This window comes from Phoxinus phoxinus, assembly GCF_949152265.1.
Source record: "Phoxinus phoxinus genome assembly, chromosome: 23".
Taxonomy (NCBI): domain Eukaryota; kingdom Metazoa; phylum Chordata; class Actinopteri; order Cypriniformes; family Leuciscidae; genus Phoxinus; species Phoxinus phoxinus.
Genome location: NC_136898.1, coordinates 5,431,898 through 5,454,299, shown reverse-complemented (window position 1 = coordinate 5,454,299; position 22,402 = coordinate 5,431,898). Strand labels below are relative to the sequence as shown.

Sequence of the window (22,402 nt, the reverse complement as noted above, 5' to 3'; positions counted from 1 at the left end):
ACAAATATTATATGCATGAGACAAAACAGAATTCATTCTGAATATGATTCCTGGTGCATTGTATATTTAATGCATTATATTCTTAATGCATTCAAAATGGCTCTTAGATTTAATTAATTATCATCTATATGATTGTGAATTAAAATGATTTACTTATTTATATTACATCAGGATCACCAGGTCAATATATATAAATATATATACACTGTATATATATATAGTCTTGCAGTGCATTATCAGAGTTCCTCTGTGACCCTCCACCTCCCCCAGCTCCACCTGCCTAGATCTGCTACAAGATTTATATACATCTATTCATGCAGCAGCATATTTTATAATCTCACAGCAGTGTCTGTGAAAAAATGTATTTCATGGTTTGCGTTCTCGAGACACCAGGCACTGTTTTGTGCAAATGAGCTGGCCGGATTATTTAATAAGTTAACTAATGATCGTTGCGACGGAAGTAAATCAATCAAATCTAACTTTAGCTGGACAATAACCTTAATCTAGAGCTGCTGTGAAGCCAAAACGATGGCTGTTCCTATTATGACTGGAAAGCTGCTTTGATACAATCCATATTGACTCACAGAACTGAATCACTCAGTGTTGAACAAATCAGTCGAGTAAATCATAAGCGCTATATAAATGAAGGTGACTTGACTTGTGAATATTGTGAATAATATATTAGCAGTATTAAGTCCATACTTGCTCTGGAGCAATATAGCAGCAGCAGCGTAGCAGATCTAGTCCGTATAGACCAAATACATTAACATGCAATAACAAACACTATTCTGAGATTGTCATGATTGAAAATATACTGTTCGATAAAAACATTTATTGGATTGATCTGAAGAACCTATGTAACTTGAAGAAGCAAAAGATCTCCAAGGAACCAGTTTGCTCAACTCAAGAACGCTATAAACTGTAAAAATGGTTCTTCGCTTAACCATTGAAGAACCTTTACAGTTTCATCTTATCCACGTCACTTTTTTGCCAGATGTGATGTAATCCGACTAACTTTCTCTCATTTGTGTGTATGTTTAATTCCAGCCGTGTTGTCCATGTGTTTTCTGGCACACCACAGGACAAGCTTTGCTTAAAAGGCTACATGATCCCCGGCACATCCTGAAATTAACAGGCTTACGGGACTATAAATCTCATTTATTTTCCCTCCCTCTGACCTGATTTCTTCTAGCGCTTTGAAAAGCTCTCCGTCGTCCGTATAGACAGAATCCTGTGGGAGTTTAACCTTTATTTCTTGTTTTAATGCTGAAGAAGCATTTTTACATGCTAAATTTGTCACAGTATAGTAATGAAAGCAAGTTAGCATTAAGTTCTGCGGTGACTTTGAGACATAAGTGTCACCTTGTACATCAGTGTCAGATCCACTTTGAGTGACGGGCGACATGATCAGTGACTTCCAAACTCTTATTAGCATCCAGTGACACTAAAAGCACACGGTATGTGGCTGATTATACAGGATGAAGCAGGGGGAACTGTACCGCGTTTAGACTTGAGCCTGTGGCAGAATCTTGTTTGACTGGGTCACTGTAATCAGGCAGAAGTAAGACTTCACTCCAGTTCATGACTTATACCAGCTTCTGCTATGCATTTAACCTCCACCTTCTGCTGACGGTTGTTCCTTCACTTTGTAATTTTAGCGAGAAGCCGACGGAAGATGCCAAAGCCGAAACGAGCAAAACGTCAAAAGTCCAACTGAAACCAGCGAGCGCTGCTGCGAACCTTGATCCAGACGACCTGTTCGATGATATATGACCCTCTCTGGGGTCTAATGAGCACCATTCATGAGAAGCATGACTTTTGTACTGGTTTTAAACTATATGAGGAATAAAATTAGGCAAGTATTTTTTTTACAGTGAATCGGCTCTACAATATAGAAGCTTGTTTCCTCCATGGAATACTTTCCTTTTCTTTTCCTGCAGTTGTGAGTTTATATCAATTATGAGGGGGAAAGTCTCAATTGTGAGAAAAAGTTCAGAATCACGAGATTAAAAAGCCGCAATTACTTTTTTAAATTGAGTTTACATCTCACAATTGTGACTTTTGAATTGGAAAAATTCAGAACCATGAGATAAAAGGCGCTACTACCTTTTTGTTTATATCTCATAATTCTGACTTTTTTCTCGCAATTCCAATTTTATATTTCAATTCTGGGGGAAAAAGTCTGAATCATGAGATATAAACTAGCAACCGTGAGAGAAAAAAAGTTAGAATTGTGAGATAAAAGCCTAATTTTTTTTATTCTTTTTTTCTCGCAATCCCAATTTTATGTCTCACTATTATGGGAAAATAAAAGTTAGAATAAGAGTTTAAATTGGATATGAGGCGTAAACAAGCTTCCATGCTACAATATTAAACAATGAAAGTTTAAGAGAAAAAGAACACTTCTTTTTAATAATAAGAAATGTGTCCATTTTTAACTGTATGGTGTGATAAATATAATAAATGTGAATAAAGATTTGTTTTTCTCATTCCTTAAGTAGTGATCTTCCTTTTGTAATGCATTTTACCCCAACCCTACATTCTCAACTTGCATGCATTATTTTATTAGTTATGCTGCACTATTGGTGTTATGGACATCTCTGCTTAAAAAAAAGACATCTTAAACCAGCCTAAGCTGATCTTTTGGTCTTCAGGCAGGACTGTTAGCTGGTTTTAAAGAGGTTTTGGCCATTTTTTAAATTGGATTAGCTGGATAGAGCATCTTTAAACCAGCTAAGACCAGCAAACCAGCTTTGACTGGTTTATGCCTGTTTTTTTCCAGCTGGGATGAATGATGCACGCAGCTTGTTGAAGAGATGTATGCTGTTACTTTTCTAAACAAGCTGATGATTTTCACCTTGTGAGAGATAAAGTGGGAGAAAATCCAAAACAAAAAAGTTGCAAGATCCCCCAAGATCATCAGAATATTATAGGTGTGAGTGAACTCTTTAGACAATAAGCAACCTCCAATCGATGAGAACACCTTAGCAACTGCATGGCAACATGCTGGAACTACTCAAACATAGATATATATATGTAGAAACCACATTCAAGAGCTCAATACATCGTCCTCCTGCTATCTTCCAATGTTCAGCGTGTCGTCACTCACAATAAGAATCAATGAAGCCACAACATAGCGCAGCTTCTGGTTGTGAAACCGTCGAGATTTAAATTCACAAAGAAATGGGATAACCTGGTTTGTATGTACAGTATTAACTCAATATTGCAGGATTTTATACTATGGTCAATTTTGAATGTCGTCTTGTTGTGTAAGTTTAGCAAAATCATCTCCTGAAGTCTATTACAGATATTGATCATCATATGTCTAACTACGGTTGCAGACACTCAGTCAACTTGCTCTCGAATGTTCACTGGCCGCCCCATAAAACAGCCGCTAATGAGGAATCTATGTATATTATATCTATGATTCGGAATGGAAAACACTGACAACACCCTATATCAAGACAGGTAAGCACCAATCATGTTCTTTGACAGTCTTTTATTATTGTAGGTCTATGTGTAGTAAAGCTCAAATTTTATTAACAATGGAATTAAACATGAACAAATGAAAATTCATGGTCAACATTTTAAACATAAGTAACATAAAACAGTTATGTCACAATATTAATGTTTTTACTATTTTTGATCAAATTAATGCAGCCCTGAGGATCAAATCATACCGACCCTAAACATTTGAATGCTATATGGACTTTTACCAATAATCTTGCAATCGCTAAATCTACCGAATGGTGCGGGTTACTTCTAGCAGAGGTAACGGTATCTTCTCTCCCCCGTGTGGAAAGCTCAGGCAAAGCTCTATAAGCGGAGTAGAGCAGTTCACATCAGCTCACAAGAGCAATTTGGTCACTTTCACACCCCTTAATAACCCAGTTACTCCATCAGCACCTTCAGCACGTGTGATTATCAGTTCCCTGTCAGACCTGCAGATGCGCCTTTACGCGCGACTCCGCGTAATACAGAGAGCTGCTTAGCGGAGGAGTGCGAGTGTTCTGTGCATATAATCTTTAGAATGAATGTTGATTTAATTTTCGAAGACTGTCACTATCTTAGCTGTTACACGCTCTTTACGAGCAGATGGACATGCTTTGGACTTTGCGCAGAAGTTTTCCCTGCAGCTCCAAGATTGTGCGCAATGCAATCAAAGAGAAAAAAAACATTCTTTTTTCTTTTTCTTATTTATGTCCAAAGTTATAGCTTATGTTCAGACTAGATTAATCGGTGATACAAACTCCAGTTTGCACCAATATTAAGAGCGCAGAACATCTCTGTTCCTCTTCAGGCAGGAGGATGGATCAGATTCGTTTTGGGTGGGCACTCTCTGCCCCTCCTCTGGAAACTGACGAAATCATGGGTGGACATGGAATTTGAACTTGCTGCCGGCTCATGTCTCCAGTCTTTTCGTGGGCATCAGGGGAAGAAAGAGCACTGACTTCTGCGGCTCGCTGGTGGACCATCAGATACATTTGGACTGCATTTGGAGAAGCAGGAATAGCTAGTCAATATTGTCTACTGGGAAAAATAAGTAAGTATGATTATTATTAACAATGTTTATACTTGATGAATATTACTGCACATTAATAAGTAGCCTAATTGCTTTAGTTAAATCGCTTTTTAATTTGACTCTCCTCTGCTCACCTTTGTTTTATATGAGAGCACATTTGCCTCAGTGCGTCTCTTTGTTTCTCATTTGATGGGCTGTCACCCTGAAGCTTTGTTCGCGCTTGGCATCATCTCAGTGGAGGTCCACTTATCATTATCTCATCATTATCATTTTAATGCCTGTTCTGCTTTAATGCGGATAGCGGAGAGTGTGTGGTATCAGTGGTGCTGGGGTTCAGATAAGCTTTGGATTGCTTTCAGATAAGCTTTTGGGTTTGATTTGGTCTGATTTTGATTGATCTGCCTTCATCGCGCATACTGGCTTTAGCGCGCGCTCAGATTTCCACGGCGATGTTAATTGTTAGAGAGCGATGCGTAAAGATGTCACAGGATGATGATCCGTATATTTCTGAGGTGAAGTACACTATTCAAATGGAACATATGCTACGGCTTTTTAACCGCTAACTATGAATGAAGCTTTCATAAACTCGCTTTCTGTTTGACTGCTAAACCTATATTGAATAGATGAAGTGAGACAAGAAAGCAAACAGAGAGTGGGTGTTTAAAGACATATTGGACGTGGAACAAAGACATAGACAGACATGAAACAGAATCAGTTTGACGATCAACCCACGTTAGAAGTGGCTAATCTGTAGCTGCAAATGCAAAAGTAGAATGACTTTTACGAAATGAGAAGCTTTATTTGTTTCCAGATTTGACATGTTATTGGACGTTAAGCACATCCTCTGGTTGGTCTGTGCCTGCAGCGCTGTAACCCAAGATGGTGAGTTTATGAGTGTGTGTGTGTGTGTGTGTGTGTGTGGCATTTTTACTTCTTCCACATTATTATAAATGTTTCCTTTTTACATTCACTTCGACTCTCCAAACCTTTAAAGTAGATAAATGCACTGATATTAAAATTTGTGCCAATACTGATTAGCCAATAATCATTTTAATGTAGGCTAATGGCTGATATGAATGGCAAATATAAAAATGTTATACTAGTTAAATACATTTATAAATATATATAAATGCATAAATAATAAATACATATAAAACAATAAATTCGTATAAATAAATAATAAATAAAATGTAAATACATTTTTAATTTTTAATCTTTAAAATAAAAAATAAATGATACAATTACATATAAATATATATTGTAAATATTATTTATTAGATATTATTTATTTTAATAATTTCATTTATATATTTATTAAATAATGTCACTATTTTTTATATTGTACATTATAATGTTTTTATGCCCAAATTAGCTTGTTTTCTTTATTATTTTAAAATAATAATGTAAATATTTTTATTTATTATAATAATTAAATTTATATTTAATTATTCATATTTATATGCATATTTTATAATTAAATTATAATAAATATATATATAATCATATTTTTACTACTCAGTATATATATTTATATATTTAATAAATGATATGAATATTTGTCATATTCTAATAATACATATTTTAATCAAATATTCACTTGTATAAAATATTAATTTAGAGATTTGTTAAAGATTAGACTTAGTTAGTGCTATATAAATATTATCGTTTTTAAAGATTGACGTTAAGTGAGTAATAGATGACAATAAAGGAAACTAAAATTAAAATGAGGAGAAATGAACCAATGGGATATATTACAAATGTGAAATATGGACCAGTGACAGTTATGATGATGTATCATGCATCCCCGTAAACCAATCTCAAGTTTCTCAACACTTCCTGTGCATAAAACGACTACATCCTGTCTGCTACAGTGCTATTGTAGTGTCATTGATACTCTGTTTTTGTTAATATTTTAAATGTCTATATAGTTTATTTAGTTTTATTTACTCTATTATTTCAACTTGAACTAAACAAAATTGAAAAATGTTGAAATGTTTTTATATTTTTATTTCAGGTAAATTTGATTAACATTAATAACCCCTGTCTGCCATATGATGCTGTATGAGAGATGAACTGCAGCGTTTTTGTTTTATGAAACTATTCCGTTGATTAATGACTTGAATATTTCTTTTAACCCCATAATTAAGGTGAAAATATAGTCTCTCGTTTGGTGTCAAAGTGTGTGTTAATAAACGCTTCTAGAAGATGATGTGTCTGCTCCTGGGTTCTGCTTCTTGTCTCCAGACTCGGCCCGTAGGATGAAGGTGGAGAGGAGTCGTCCGGTCCGAGGGTCTCTGGCGGAGCAGGTGGTCTTGCCCTGCCACTTCTCCATCCTCCCCGCCCTGACTGGCACCTCCAGCACCCCCACCGCTGCTGCTGCCCCCCCGGTCTCCAGCGCCAACCCGGACCATCTGCGCATCAAGTGGACTAAACTCGAGGGCGATGAGGAGAGCATAGTGATGGTGGCCCAGAACGGGTTCATCAAGATCGGCCAGGGGTTTAAAGACAGGGTGTCTGTGCCCAGCCTCCCCGAGAAGCAGGGCGACGCGTCTCTGACCGTGATGAGGCTCAGGGCCAGTGATGCGGGCGTCTACCGCTGCGAGGTTATGCACGGCATTGAAGACACTCAAGACACAGTCTCCCTGGATGTCACTGGTCAGTGATTCCTTATGCTAATGTTGAAAGTAATGCATGTCCGTGGTCAAATTTCAATCGTATAATTGTTAATGACTTCCTTTTTTCGTTTGACGTCACCTTTAAGAGGTCTTTTAAGGCCTGTTCACACCAAGGACGATAATGATAAAGATATAGTTCTAGGAATGGTTCTGAATTAAGTGGTGCAGGAATGACGTCAGAACCCGGAAGTCTAATTTCACCGCGGGTTCCGTCAAGAATTTCCTATTTTTTTAATTTGTTGGAAACAAAGCCTGTGGTAAACATAACTTGAGTTGACGATACTTTGATGTTTTGTTCTATAATGTACACTGCACACACTCACACGCTTATATAGTCTTATATAGTTGCTTATTAACTCTTTCAACGGCAACGTTTTTTTTTTTTTTAAGTTGCCAGCCCGCGCCAGCATTTTTGATTATCTTCACAAAAGTTTCATGGCCCGCAGAATATTTTGTTTGAGTATATGAACATGCAATATATCAAAAGAAAGAACAGAGCATCTGCTTTTAAACAACAACAGAAAAACGTTTTATTCTAGCTTACAGCAATGCATTCTTCTTTTTTATCAACACTTGAATGTGGTTAAGTTTCATTAAAAAAAGCAAAAAGTTGAGAAAATCTCATTTTTTTTGTCATAGAGTACGTCTGGGTGGGATTCAACGATGATCAAAACAGAGATTGAGTAAACCGAGTCCATCAACACCCCCAAAGCTTCACAGTATAGCTCGTCCTGGGTCGACATTTCATTCAGGAACATTCAGTAGTTTTGATTTATATGCCGTTTAATGTTGATGATCGCGTTATTTTGCATTTGCATATGATATTGCTTGTTTCTGCTTCTTTTTCGCCTGTGTTTACTCTTTCAGAAGATGTTTTATAGCGCCACAGTGAAAAACTGAAAATTACGTCAATGGCGGGGAAAGAGTTAAAAACTTACATTTTCAAAAATCATGTATTCGCTATGGGTGTGAGTATTTTACGTTGTAGAAGAAAACGTCAAACTATCGTCAAGTTATGTTTACCACAGACTTTATTTTACACATAAATTGAAAACCTCCATTATAAAACCCCATAGGAAATTCTCAAAGGAACCAAACGGCAAATTAGACTTCCGGGTTCTGAGTCCACACCACAACTATAACGATAACGATTTCGTTAAAAGTCACTTTCAGTAAAATGGTGTTTCTTTAGCTTCCTCCATCTTGCACGGTTTCCATTGGCAAACCCGTTCAGCAATGGCTCTCAGATGTGCTGCGCTTTTTTACTCTTGTAAGCACATGTGATGATGTAATTAGTCATCGAAAGCCAAAATGGAACAGCGTTCCTGTCAGGAGACAAGGGCGGAAAGATTATTTTGCTTTAGAGTCTGGAAAAATCACTTTCAGAGTCTGGTTTTGCCTCGAATCTTGACAAGGCCCTATTGTGTTTCTAAATGAGATAAATGAAGGGTGAACCATTTGTGTTTTAACCAACGCAAGACATTTTTTGTTATTTTTTGGGTTTGCTGAATGACTGCATTATAAACAAATGTCTGAAAAATCATCCAGGAAATAGTTAAAGCTAAAAAGGGTCCTAACTGTTGTAAAATGAGACCTTGGTTTAGATGAAGTAAATCTGTATCTCTTTGCTTTGTATAGAGTCATATATTAAAGGTGCAGTAAGCGATTTCTGAGAAACACTGTTGATATTTGAAATCGACACCCAAACAAACACACCCCTCCCTTCATTGCTCCGCCCCCAAAATAAGGAACACGCTTCCCTGCTTAGGTCTCTCCAACATTGGAAAGCTTTTCTAATATTAACGTGGGCTCTAAATCTCTTGCCTGATTGTAACCCTTCTTTATATTCCTCTAGTTTTTCCTCTTTCTGTCAGCTATCTCTCTTTCTACAGTCTTTCTACAAATATCCCGCTTGCTCACTCTCTCTCCGCCCCTTATTGCTGATTGGCTCTGTGGTGCTCTGTGGATTGCTCCGATCCACTTTGTTTTTTCTCCTATTTTCACTGCCAGGACTATGTACAAACACAATGTTTTTCTTTTTCAGCACACACAACAAACGTCTAGCAAATATTCACAGAATTGTTTGTTCAGGTGTTGATTTAAATTTTCAACAACATTTCTCAGAAATCACTTACTGGACCTTTAAATGAATGTCCTGGTTTCAATTCAAGCCAAATCAACAGAATCTGTAACAGATGCTTTTTTTCTTCTTTACTTATTTAATCAGTTCATTCATTCCCTGGGAATCAAACCCATGACCTTGGCATTGCTAGAGCCATGCTCTACTCTTTTAAAGTGAGAATATACACTGTATATCCAACAATTAAAGGGATAGTTCACCCAAAAATGAAAATTTACTTTGTGTTCCGATGATGATCGAAAGTCTTTGGAATGACGTAAGGGTGAGTAATTAATGACAGAATTTTCATTTTTGGGTGAACTATCCCTTTAAACATTATACATGCAATAACCTAACTTGTATTGAACCTAGAGCATTCCTTTAACAGAAGACGTGAAAGAAGCCATGCTAAAGATTTTCTTAGGTGACAAACAAGACTTTATTTGTTTACCGCATTACGATGCCCAGTTGTGTGCAGTAAAACATGAGCACATCTGGCTCAGGTGAGACGGTGGTATTGGAGTGTTTGCAGGCCCGTAGAGAGCTGTGTGTCTTCCTGCCAAATACACTCAATGCCCTCGTTGAGGCCCGCGCAGCGCTGATTGCCACTCAAAGGTAGCGCTTGCCCAAAAAAAGCCAACACTGCCATCCTTCTGAGGAAAGCGCATTCAGAACCTGGCCTGCTCAGCAGTTTTGCTAATGTACCCAAAAAAGACTAGAAAAGCCCATATAAGGACAAATTACAGAGTCTGACCGCATGGCCTGTTCTGGGAGCCTGATTAGTAGTGTTTGCTAAAGCAATATCACTTAGTTTTTGCTTATATGCGCTGAAGTATTAAACAAAGCATGTTTGTGCTAGACTCAAATTGTGTGGTTTGTCTAGGGAACAAATACCAGTGATTTAGGAACCAAAAGTATTATTTTATTTATTTATTTATTAATTTGCATACCATAGCTGTTAGACAATTTGGACAGTAAAACCCTCTTTTGGAAAAGTTGAATCTATAAATTCATTCACTTTCTAAGTCTAAGTGAAAAATGGTGAACAAATCCCTGTGATTAAGGATAAAAAGTCTCTATATATATATATATATATATATATTATTATTATTTTTATTCCTTTTTACTGTTTTATTTTATTTTTACTTTATATTTTTTTTAGTTGTTGGACAGTTTGGAACCCTTTTGGAAAAATAGAAACTTTTTTCTGCTGATGAACGATAAAAACATTGACAGCCAATCAGAATCCATCCTGCTTTAAAGAGCTCGAGCGGCAGACGACAAAACTGCAGTGCATGCTTATAACGAACAGAAAGATATTGTGTGTTGGGCATGGATGCCAATATTGTTATCATTATAGTTATCGTTCTTGGTGTAACCGGCCCTTAAGTGTTTTTTATTTAATTTTATTTGCATGTTTTAGCTGTTGGGCAAATTCAATTTTTACACATTCATATACAGTACGTCTTTAGTCATTGTGTTGCATCATGCACTGTTCAGAACGTATGGGATACTGTACAGCAAAAATAGTGCGTGATGGTGATATGGACGCTTTTGATGCTGTGTAATGCTGTGATTACTATTCAGATCATGTTCAGTATTTGACACGGCAGGTTCCTAAATAGCTGAACAATAAAAGGATTCTTGATTTTTGCCAGACAACTGCTTGTTGTTGTGGCTGAGACCTCCAGGGTTCGGTACAAAGGCGGCCCTCTTCGAATCTAGATATTTCTCAGAAAAGCAGCCCATTTGATCACTTTTGTTGTTAGATTGAAGTCAAATATGCATAACACTGACCATATGACCATGTGACTGGAAAGAAATTAATTTTTTTTTTTTAAATACACTACTGTTCGAAATTTGAAAGAAAAACGTACTGACCTCAAACTTTTGAATAGTAGTGTATAGAGCTGCACGATTAATCGCTAAAAGATCGTGATCTCAATTCAAACACCCACACGATCTTATTCCTAAATGACAAAAATTTGCCTATCTATTAAACCCTTTGACAAAATCACAGCAGAATATTCAGATCTGCGTTGGCGCTGATACAGAGAGAGCAGTTGTCATGTGTAGGTATAGCCTGGGAAAACCCAGACCACTTCCGGCAAATTTAGATTTGCTCTGCAAGTGGGTCTGGCAAAGAGCCCATTGAAACCCATTTCCAATCCGTCGAAATCGCGGCACCAATCAGAAACGTTGGGGCGGGCTTTCACAATGACGACAGAGCAGAGACGGTGACGCAGATTTTGTACATTACAAAGATGGATGCCGCCGTGGAACATCACTCGTTCGAATCAGCTATCGCGTCTGTTTCAAGCGATTTAAAATTGTCATTTACAAAAACGGAAAAAGTCGTCAGAAGCCATTGCTACATCTTCCTGAAAAACACAAACAGAGAATTGCTGAGAGTCTCAGATGTTTCTCCGTCGCTCTGATTGGTTTTAGATCTATCCAATTGCGCCCAGAGCCATTTGAGCGACGTCGGTTGGTGACGCCCCTGTGGAAATGAATTGTCTATGGAGCTTTGCCAGACCCTAACTCAGTTACAACTGAGAGTGGTCTGGGTTTTCCCAGGCGTGTAGGTATGAAACGGCCACACAAACAGTCTTTTCAACCACACAGTTTCATAATATCCATGTCCCAAATGTTCAAATTATCACAGAAGAACTGGGGTAAAAGTTTATAGTTCGGATATACACACTGATGTCTTAGGAAGTGATCAAAACTATTAAACTTGTCGCTTCAAATAATGATTGCATCGATTACATTGTTATGCCACTAGGTGACGGCAAGTGACTGTTAAAAAATGTATTTCACATTGAATCATTCATTCAGGAGATTAGTTAAAAAATTACGATTCATCGAGTAATAAAACAAGTGAAGTATTTATGAGTGAGTCATTGAATCATTCATTCAACACGATTTAAAAATTAAAATTCATTCAAATTAATGAAACACTTTAAAATAAACTGTAACAATTAACATTTCATCAGAACCTCTAGTAAGTTAAATGTTACTTTGTTTAGTTGTCCGTTCAGAATCGTGGTAGAATCACAATCTTTGTTTGAAACAAAAGAAATTGTGTTTCTCAATGTATGCCGAATCATGCAGCTCTACTAGTTTAGATGGTGTTCTTGTCATGGATACACTACACAAATATATTAGTGTATCACATAAAACAATATTGCTATTCAATTTGATCATGTAAGTTTTGTTCTTGCTTTTGGTTCATAGGTGTTGTGTTTCATTACCGGGCCAACAGCAGTCGCTACAGTTTAGATTTGGAGCACGCCCAGCAGGCCTGCACTGATGTGGATGCAACCATCGCCACCGCTGAGCAGCTTTATTCCGCCTGGGAGGACGGGTTCGACCAGTGCGACGCCGGATGGCTGGCAGACCAAACCGTCAGGTGACTTCTTTAGCTCCACACTTTGAAATCATGTTATCTACGTTTGAATATTGCTGATGCAACGACCACATCTGGGGTTGTTCTCCACAGATACCCGATAACAAAGCCACGGGAAGGTTGCCATGGCGATATGATACTAAAGCCAGGAGTCAGAACATACGGACTCAGAAATTCCTCCGAAATGTATGATGTGTACTGCTACGTAGGAAAACTTCAGGGTAAGTTTAGAAGTCAGACTCATGCTGCGTTTTACGTCTTGTCGGAATTACTGTAATTATGCGATGACAGTATGGAGATTCTGCTCAGTGCTGTTCAGATGCTCAAACTCAGAAATTACTTGTTTCTATGGCAACGCTAGTAACACCTAAATGTTTTGTTCTTCATTGCAGTAATGAGAAGTTGAAGGGAAAATGTCAGATTGGATAAAAAATTTCATTTTGAAAAAAAAAAACTCCTAATGATCCACAAATATTACATTTTAGTTTTTGTTTACATTTTTTTTTTTTTCAATCAATGGAAATAGATACAAATACAATATCCATGTGCGGCTTTAATGGTAATGAAAGCAAAACATCACATCTTTAATTTACTTCAATATTCTCTTGCAAAAGAAAAAATACTAAGAAACCCCCAAAACTTGCTTGGTAAATTATGGAAACATGTTAGCCCAAACAATACAAATATAACAAATATTACCATGTACAGATTCTTGTATTATTTTATGTAAATAATATCACTATTTAATCTTTTTTTCTTTAAATAAAAATAAAAAAGTAAATGGAATTTTTATTTCCATTGCAGTAATTAGAATTTAGAGAGAAAATGTCTCAATTTGTAGGGACAAAATCTTAATGGTCCAAATATTTAATGTAATTTAATTTACTTAAGTTAGATTTCCATTCCGTAGCAGTGCATTGTAGGGTTGCTTTATTTGTTAAAGGAACAGTTCACCCAAAAATAATTTTATTATCCCATAATTCGTAGGTATAAATTACTTTCTTCTTTCAGCTGAACACAATTGGAGTTATATTAAATAATAGCTTTTCAATGACATGGAATAGTGTCCGAGTTTTTGAAGTCATATACACCTACGAATTATGGGATAATTTTCATTTATGGGTGAACTATTGCTTTAAGAACATCCAGTGGTGCCTTAGATTTTGGCCAAATTGGTCTTAATTTCGCTGTATTTGGGTTAGCATTTGTGTTGGCTGTATGTCTATGATGCCTATAATGCTGTCTAGATACAGTTGGCAGCTTAAGCGGCTTTGAAACAGAGGCTGTGTAATATGTATAAGGTGAATGTGTCATTGTGTGTGTCTCCTCAGGTGAAGTGGTGTTCTCTGCTGCGGATGTTAAGATGACTCTGGATGAGGCCAGGGCGGCGTGTGAAAGACAGGACTCAGTTTTAGCATCTCCAGGTCACCTGCATGCAGCCTGGAGAGACGGCTTGGACCGCTGCGACTTCGGCTGGCTGTCCGACGGCAGCGCCCGCTACCCCATCTCGGTGCCCAGAACTCAGTGCGGCAAAGGACAGCTCGGTGTGAGGACTATGTACCGCTACCGCAACCAGACGGGGTTTCCTTTACCGAGCGAGAAGCTGGGAGCGTTCTGTTTCAAAGGTAGGTCTTCATGAAAGGCTCAATAACTCAATTACATTTACAAGAAATAACTCATTTACATTTATTTAATATTGCAATTTTTTTTAATAAACACGTTGACCAAAATGCTTTACATGCTAACAAAATATCATCAACATTAAACAAACAATTATCTTAATATTATATTTATTTTAAATACGGTAATAATAAATTCCAGTAATATAAAATATAGGAAAAAAAATGCATGTTTTTCTTTATGAAAATGTCATTTATATCGGGTGTAATGTTTTTAAATGATGTTTTCATAAATAAAAATAAGCCTCTTTTTAGGACCATTATGCAACAAATACACTGCCGGTCCAAAAAAAAGTTATAAATCATGATTTCAGTGATTATTATGCTTCTAGTGTGTTATATGTTTGGCAACAGTTCTTCTAACTGTTAATTGGTGGAGTATGTAGCTTTTAATTTCTAAAACAACCATGTATGAGACACTTCATGGCCATATTCCAGGATGACAATATCAATGTTCGTCAGGCTCAAACTGTGAACGAATGATTGGGAGGAGCATGAAGAATCATTTTCACACATTAATACAAGATCTTGACCAAAAATGTATGCACTTCTTCATGGAAATATTTGGTCAATATCTTGTATTGAGTCCAGCACTCTGTAAAGTCTGTACATATACAGTACACATACACACACACACGACACAACTATTGTTTTGATAGGGAGGCGTCTGTTTTGCTGTGATATCATAACAGCTGTGACTCCGAGCCGACCTCTCTCTCTCTCTCTCTCTCTCTCTCTCTCTCTCTCTCTCTCTCTCTCTCTCTCTCTCTCTCTCTCTCAGAATAATTTGTTCTCTCCAGGGCGGCCTCACATTTCATCTGTTAAACGTCTGTCCTCCTAACCCTAGCTCAAATATGTGCCTTAAAACAGTAAACTAACTGACCTGTTTTCAGGTCAGTTCCGCTGCCCAGAATGACTCTGACCTTTGAACCCTGTAACTGTCCTGCTGGGGGTTGTTTAAACTCTCTGTCTGTACAACCTCAGTCGTCACTTGAGAGGGAAAAATGGAAACAGGCCACACAAAATCAGAGCTTAACATGCATTTAATCCAATTTTACATCGGGTATCTACTTTTCACCCCCTACCTCCTGGGATTGTGTGGCTTTCCTTTTAGCTGTGGTTTGTTTCATGTACCCGGTCTTGAAGCACTTCTCTTAAATGGGCTTCTACCGCAGAGTACCGCAAAACAAACAAAAGGACTCTGGGTAGGCCGGGAAAGAGCGTGGAGGGCAAGAGCGCCCCACTATAATATATAAACAAGCGCTAGTGGGGGGATGTGGCTTCCTCCTGTGCTGTTTCAAGATCACTGCTGTTTTATAAAGCAAAAAGATGCCTGATGTTTTACATCAGAGGCGCTGCACAGAAAAGAGGACACGTCCCTAACGTCGAACAGCTGTCTGTGTGTCCACACACTGAGACTGAGACAACGAAGCAGTGAGATATCGTACTGTCGTAGCCTTGTCATGAGCAAAAGTAGGTGGCTTCACCCAAAAATCCTTCTATCATTTACTCCCCCTCATGTTGTTATCTGCTTATGTTTTAGAATCAGTTTTTCATAAGTGTGGTATTTTATATTCAGTCTGGCCTGGTTGTGACGTGTGTGTAGGCTTAAGATGAAGACTGACAGATGAAGAGACTGAAGTAGGAGAGTTGGGTGTGGGCCTTTGTCCATACACAACACTGCATAACTTCAGCATTATGCTGCCGATATAAAATCAGACTCAAAACAACATAAATTATCAAACGCAGTAAATGCTGAAAGAAGAACAATTGGTGGTTATTGAAAACAAGTGTTTTGTCTCATAAGTCAGAACACATTGTTAGTGAAATGCCTCTGTGAACATGCAATAAATATAAATCAGTGTAGGCGTCATATACATTTGCAAATTATGGGATAGATATGTGTTCAATAAGTTGTGCTGTCTTAAAGTCCTAAGTCACAACTAAATGTCTAATTTTGCAGAGTTCAACATATTGAAATTGTAAGATTTTTTTGTTTTGAAATACTTATGCTCACCAATGCTTGATTTGATCAATAATATACAGTAAAAAAACAGTAAAAACAGTTATTTCAAATAACTGCTTTCTATTTTAATATATTCAAATGTAATTTACTCCTGTGACTTATTCCTCAATGTCTTCAATGTCACACGATTTCACATTCTCAAATCACGCTGGATAACATGGATTGTTGGGTTTTGTTCGTGCTCATATGCTGCTGTGATTAAAGCAAAAGGAGACACATTACATATTACTAAGACAATCTGAAATATATGTATATTTTTAAATTTAGGAAAATAGAGTCATTTTCACTAGTACTTTCAGACTTTTGGACCCCGTCTGTATTCCCCTGTATACAGCCAGATGGGCGACTGCAACACATGTTGTCATGAATGGGTTTGCCTCGCTGTTTAAACCTCTTGCTAAGCATGAACATTTTTACAGTCTGAGTAAAAAAAAACTTTGGAGGCCTGCCAACATGTCATGAGAACACAGTTATATATGTATGAACAGACTGGAGAGAACATTATAGTCTAGTAAACTTGGCCACATTTACTTTTTTATATAGGTCTGTGAAAGTGTGTCAGAGTTAGCATGCACGTAGAGAGCAGTGGTACGGTTTGATGAATCTATTGTGAGAAACGAAACCACTTTGGCACTTATATTATAAAGCATTCCAACTGTAGTTATTCAAGACTATTTACCTACTAGTCAGAGTCTAAATAAGTGGTTAGGCAATATGCAACCTAGCCAAAAACATTCTGGAAAGGAAACTAGAATTTCAAAATAAATATAAACTGTCAAGTTCTACCCTGTCATAGCAAGTCATTTTCCCAAAATAACTCTTCACCAGCCAACAAATCCTTTCATGCTTAGATGATTCTGCTGTTTTTAGAAAAATATCTTGACAGTGATTGTGCATACTTGGTCAGTGTTAAAATCCATTCGTTGGTTGACACTGTGGCACTTTCAACATTTCTCTGTTTGTTTGGGCAGTCTTAGTTGTCAGCTGTTGTCAATAAATGGCGTGAATATGGGCGGACTAGCTAAACAATGGAAGATGGGCAAGTGTTTGGAAAAATGGTTTTGAAACAAGCCATTCTTTTTGTAATTCAATTTGGTGCCATTATAGGGGGCACCAAAATGACACACTTCACCTTTAAAGGTATTTTCAAAATGCTTTGTCAAAATGACATCTTTCCTCTTCTCTCTGTTTTGTTCTCAGGATGGGATCCCACGACTGTACCCACGACTGTACCCACAGCTGTACCCGCAACATCTCCAATTATCTCGGAAAGCATTCAAGTCTCTTCCCTTAAAGCAATGTCTTCTACACCAGCCCACGACACCACAGAAGAACCACCATCCATGTTTTCTACAAGTATGGCTCCACGTGAAAGAGCCACTCCTGAAGCATATCCTTCTGCTAAAGCCACAGTTTTTGTACCAACTGAAGCCGAGACAATTTCAGATATGGCAACCCCAACCACATTTAATGACTATGAAGAAAAGGACAGCTCCTTGGTGCAAGTGGAACCCCCTGGTGCAAATACATACTCAGTCCCCACCTCAACTGAAAAGCCCTATTATTCAGATTCCTTTTTCTCTATCCAGCTGCCCGGTCAGCCCACCGCAGGGAGCAGCCACCGTGTGTTGGATACTCCGCATGGGGAATACAGTGGTACTGAGGATAGCATCAGTGGTGACACGGATACTCGCGAGAGTGTGATTCCTACTTCGCATGTGTTTGTTACGACCTTCCAAGGAGACTCAGACAAGCCAAAAATTGTATACAAAGAGAACGAAACCACTGCAAACACAACAGAAGAAGGTTCGGCCGTTGCTGAGTCCTCCATGATAACCCCGCATTTAAGTGCAGAGGTTGTGCACAGCCAGCAAAATGAATCCAAGAATGACATCAATATGATTATAATCAACATTAGTGGCCACAATCAGTCAGGTAGGTCGGATGGAAGTTTTTAGACGACTCTTTATAAAATTTCGTCCATGCATAAAAAAAAATCCTATTTGATCTAATTTTACCAGAAAAAGAATGGTCATTGAATACATTGACTTCTCGTTCACATGAACCAATTTTGCTTGTCCTTTCATAAATTGGTGCAGCAGTGTTTTTCTGTGATTGTTGCTAGTCCAAAGCAGCATGTTGTAAATGAGTGACTGGGTTTAGGAAACATTGAGATGCAAAATGAATGTAGATCTTGGCTAGAGAGAGGACACATTTGGCTCTGTCGCGACGCCTACTGCTGTCTCGCAAACAACATCTGGACTCGACCCTTTGATTTTATGCAGTTGCTTTAGTAGTTGGTTTGTGTTAAATCTTTACCTCATCCACAAGTAAAGCTAAAACAGGGGTGCTGCCTACATGCGTAAATGGGGGAAAGGGAAACGGTTCTTCCATGCCTTCCCATGACCTTATTTGACTTCCAGTGTTGCTGGAAAGAGTGATGAAGTTGATAAACATCTGTAAATGAACTGTAGCCAGTGTTCCTGTCTTGTAGGTCCTGTGGGTCGACATTAATCAGTCAAACTATTTATTCTATTTGAGACTGTTAAAGGGGCATCTACTCTAGTAAAACACCAGAGAGAGACAAAGGTGTTGAGTGTGAGAAAGAGTAGCTCTCAAAGCCACAGACAAATGCCTCTTGGGTTAAATGGCAAAGCCCCCTAAAAACATCAATCAGTAAAGTAATCACCGCAAGCTAATTACTTTCCCTTACCTTGTCCAGTCTACAGATCAGGTTACCATGTATGGCTGCTGGTATGTCCATCACAGGAAAAGTATATTTTGTTATGTATGTTATTGAGGCCTTTCAGGATGAAGTAAAATATCTGGCTATATTTCACCCAGTTTAATGTGTAATGTAACAGTAGCTGGAATCACTTTGTTTAGTTTTGAACAAGAAAGGGGCCTTGTGATTTTGCAATATAGTGACTTTAGAGTCTCACAGGGACATATCTCTGAATGAAATTTATAATAAGCAATTCACTCTACTGTATTTAAGTAGACATACTTATGTAAGAACAATAATAAGTCATATCTTGACAGCCAAAATCATAATTGGCTTGAGCATTTTATTTGCCTCAAGTGAGACTCTAGCCTTTAAGTGGAATGTATATGCAGTGCCAGTTTCTAAGATGTCTGTAAAGTAACTTGGCAACTTTTGAAAGTTAAAGTTGAAACTGAATATGGAAGCAGGCTTTACTGTAGATCATCTTAGATGATCATCATAGATGATCTAGGGGGCGGTTGCGGCATAATGGTTAGAGCATTGGACTCAATATCGACAGGAAAATACTGAGGTGCCCTTGAGCAAGGCATCTAACCTCTAATTGCTCCCCAGGCGCCGCAGTGAATGGCTGCCCACTGCTCTGGGTATGTGTGTGTGTTCACTACTAACTGCTCCTTATGCGTGTGCACTAACTTGGATGGGTTAAATGCAGAGGATAAATTCCGAGAATGAGTTGCCATACTTTGGCCTTCACGTCAATTCACTTAAAAGCTGAAAAAAGCTGTTGGCTAAATCACTATCAACTATAAACTAACTCTCTTAGAAAGTCCTTGTGTAATGTTTTTTTTTTTTTTTTGCAGTTGATGATGTTCTATTATTCCTCGGGCAGAAAACTCAAGCCCTGATTGGTGAAAATGAGCCACCTTTGGGCAGTGGAGACTTGGAAATATATCCCTCAGCTCCTGTTGCCATCACCCCAGAACTGAGTTTCATTAACGGAAAGCACGAGTTGACTCTGAAACCAGACACTGACCAAACTCAGGAGGCCAGAGGAGACCAGTTTGACACTGCTATCCCACCAGCAGAAGAAACCATCCCTGATGATGAGATAGAAATACTGATGATGGAGCCTGAAGGCATAATTTCTTCCACTGAGACAAATGAATCTGGCTCAACAACGAGAACCCCAATTGAGCCCCATTTCACAACAAAGACCTCGGGAGATATAACCACGACAGAGTTTCCCAAGTTTGCAACTAAGTCTCCAAGCCAGGAGATGACCTCACAAGCCATATCATTTAGCATGCCGAAGTTCGAAGAAGGTTCTGGGATGCGCCCAACAGATGATGAAGAGGAATTTACACCATTGGAAGGTTCTGCAGATGACACACTGCCAACAACAGCATCTAATGACCCGGATATGGTAGCTACTGATGAGACTGAAATAGCTGAAACAGAGAAGACTACACAGACATTTGGGGTGGATTGCTCCACCAAAGGACCATTTGTTACAACTCCAGAATCCAGAACTGTAGAAAAAGAAATGAAGCCAGAAACAGAAGATTTTGAGGGCTCCACCTCCACTGAAGAAGAAGCCTCGGGACAAGATATATATTCAGCAGAAGAACCAAACCATTCAACTTTATCTCCATCTTTCACTGTTTCTTCTCTCAGCTCTATAAGTTCCTTAACAAGTACTCATCCCAAAGAGCAAAGACAACCTGCTAGTTTGGCTTTGTCCAGTACAGAGCCTATGATTCAGGTGGTCTCAACTTTTCAAACAAGGGCAATCTCAGAGGAAAGCACTGCTTATATTAAACATTCTGAGAAAGACCAAAACAGAAGTACAACTGAGAGTCCCTTGTTGGTCCCTGAGATTGAAAAAGGTGTTAACATCTTCAACATCTCTGAGGACATCAGCTCTGGTGATCAACCAACTGAAGCATTCTCAAATCAACCTTTCACTACAACTATTGCTTCATCACTTCTCATTCAACAAACTGAAGAAATTAGTACTTCAAATACTAAAGTATTTGAAGGTTCTGCAGAAGACACAACACCATTGAGTTTTACTAGAGTCCAAACTCAAACAAAATTCACAACCCAAAGTTCAGAGACCACTATTGTGCCCACTGATGGTCTTAGAGCAGTAATGTCTTCCTCCACAGAAAATCTTGGAAATCAAGGTTCTGCAGAAGACACAACACCATTGAGTTTTACCAGTGTCCAAACTAAAACAAAATGCACAACCCAAAGTTCAGAGACCACCATTCTGCCCACTGATGGTCTTAGAGCAGTAATGTCTTCCTCCCAAGAAAATCTTGGAAATCAAGGTTCTGCAGAAGACACAACACCATTGAGTTTTACCAGTGTCCAAACTCAAGCAAAATTCACAACCCAAAGTTCAGAGACCACCATTCTGCCCACTGATGGTCTTAGAGCAGTAATGTCTTCCTCCCAAGAAAATCTTAGAAATCAAGTTTTCATCCAAAAAGCATCTTCAGAAGACACACCCACCTCAGTGCAGACACCTGAGACTTCAGAGGAGACAACACAAGAAATATCACATTCTCCACCTGGATTCTCAACGGAGAAGCCTCTCACTTCATCTACTCTAGTTTCCAGTCATCCCTCCACCAGTGTTGCTACAGAATTAAATGAGCAAGAGCCAGTTCAGGTCTCGGATAGAGGCACTACTTCTGCTACAGAAGACATTCTCACCTCTACCGAAGCCACAGATTATGAAGATCTGGCAGGTCCCTTAATTGTTGAAGGACAACCCCCATCCAGGGAAGAGTTCACCACAAGAAAACCAGAGGTCTTGATGGAATCCAGCTACACTGTTGAGAGCCATGATATGCTGGATTTGCAAGGTACAATTTCACATAATATATATTCTTTTGTAACTCATAAATTATCTTGCTTACTTGTATAGTGGTGAATATGTAATTTCCTAAATTCCTATCTTGGGGTTTACAACTAATGGAATTACTTTAATTGCTTTGTCGTTCATTTGTCCATAGTGGATATGTCCATCCACTAATAGATGTGTACTTGTTATTTCAGGTCTCACACTTTGCTCTGTAAGTGTGTGTGCAAATGGTGGAACATGCTATTCTAATGGAAAAGGAAACATTTGTGTCTGCATGCCTGGATTCAGTGGGGAACATTGTGAAAATGGTTTGAACCCTTTAATTTGTTCAGTTTTATTCACTTTTAATACATTTTTTAGAGTTTCAGTAAGAAA

The 22,402-nt window shown here is 38.2% G+C and overlaps 2 protein-coding genes across 2 annotated transcripts in view; both read left to right on the top strand.

The window, feature by feature from the left end:
• Positions 1–2,495, top strand: part of xrcc4 (X-ray repair complementing defective repair in Chinese hamster cells 4) — a 35,694-nt gene extending 33,199 nt beyond the window's left edge. Inside the window, exon 8 of the mRNA XM_079599386.1 lies at positions 1,659–2,495. Within this exon, the coding sequence (XP_079455512.1) occupies positions 1,659–1,773 (115 nt within the window). The 3' untranslated portion in view covers positions 1,774–2,495. The remainder of the gene's footprint in view (positions 1–1,658) is intronic.
• Positions 2,496–4,410: 1,915 nt separating this feature from the next.
• Positions 4,411–22,402, top strand: part of vcanb (versican b) — a 28,180-nt gene continuing 10,188 nt past the window's right edge. Inside the window, exons 1-9 of the mRNA XM_079600600.1 lie at positions 4,411–4,543; positions 5,334–5,404; positions 6,767–7,177; positions 12,554–12,728; positions 12,819–12,946; positions 14,057–14,350; positions 17,631–18,365; positions 20,016–22,028; positions 22,222–22,335. Coding sequence (XP_079456726.1) covers positions 5,341–5,404; positions 6,767–7,177; positions 12,554–12,728; positions 12,819–12,946; positions 14,057–14,350; positions 17,631–18,365; positions 20,016–22,028; positions 22,222–22,335 — 3,934 coding nt within the window. The 5' untranslated portion in view covers positions 4,411–4,543; positions 5,334–5,340. The remainder of the gene's footprint in view (positions 4,544–5,333; positions 5,405–6,766; positions 7,178–12,553; positions 12,729–12,818; positions 12,947–14,056; positions 14,351–17,630; positions 18,366–20,015; positions 22,029–22,221; positions 22,336–22,402) is intronic.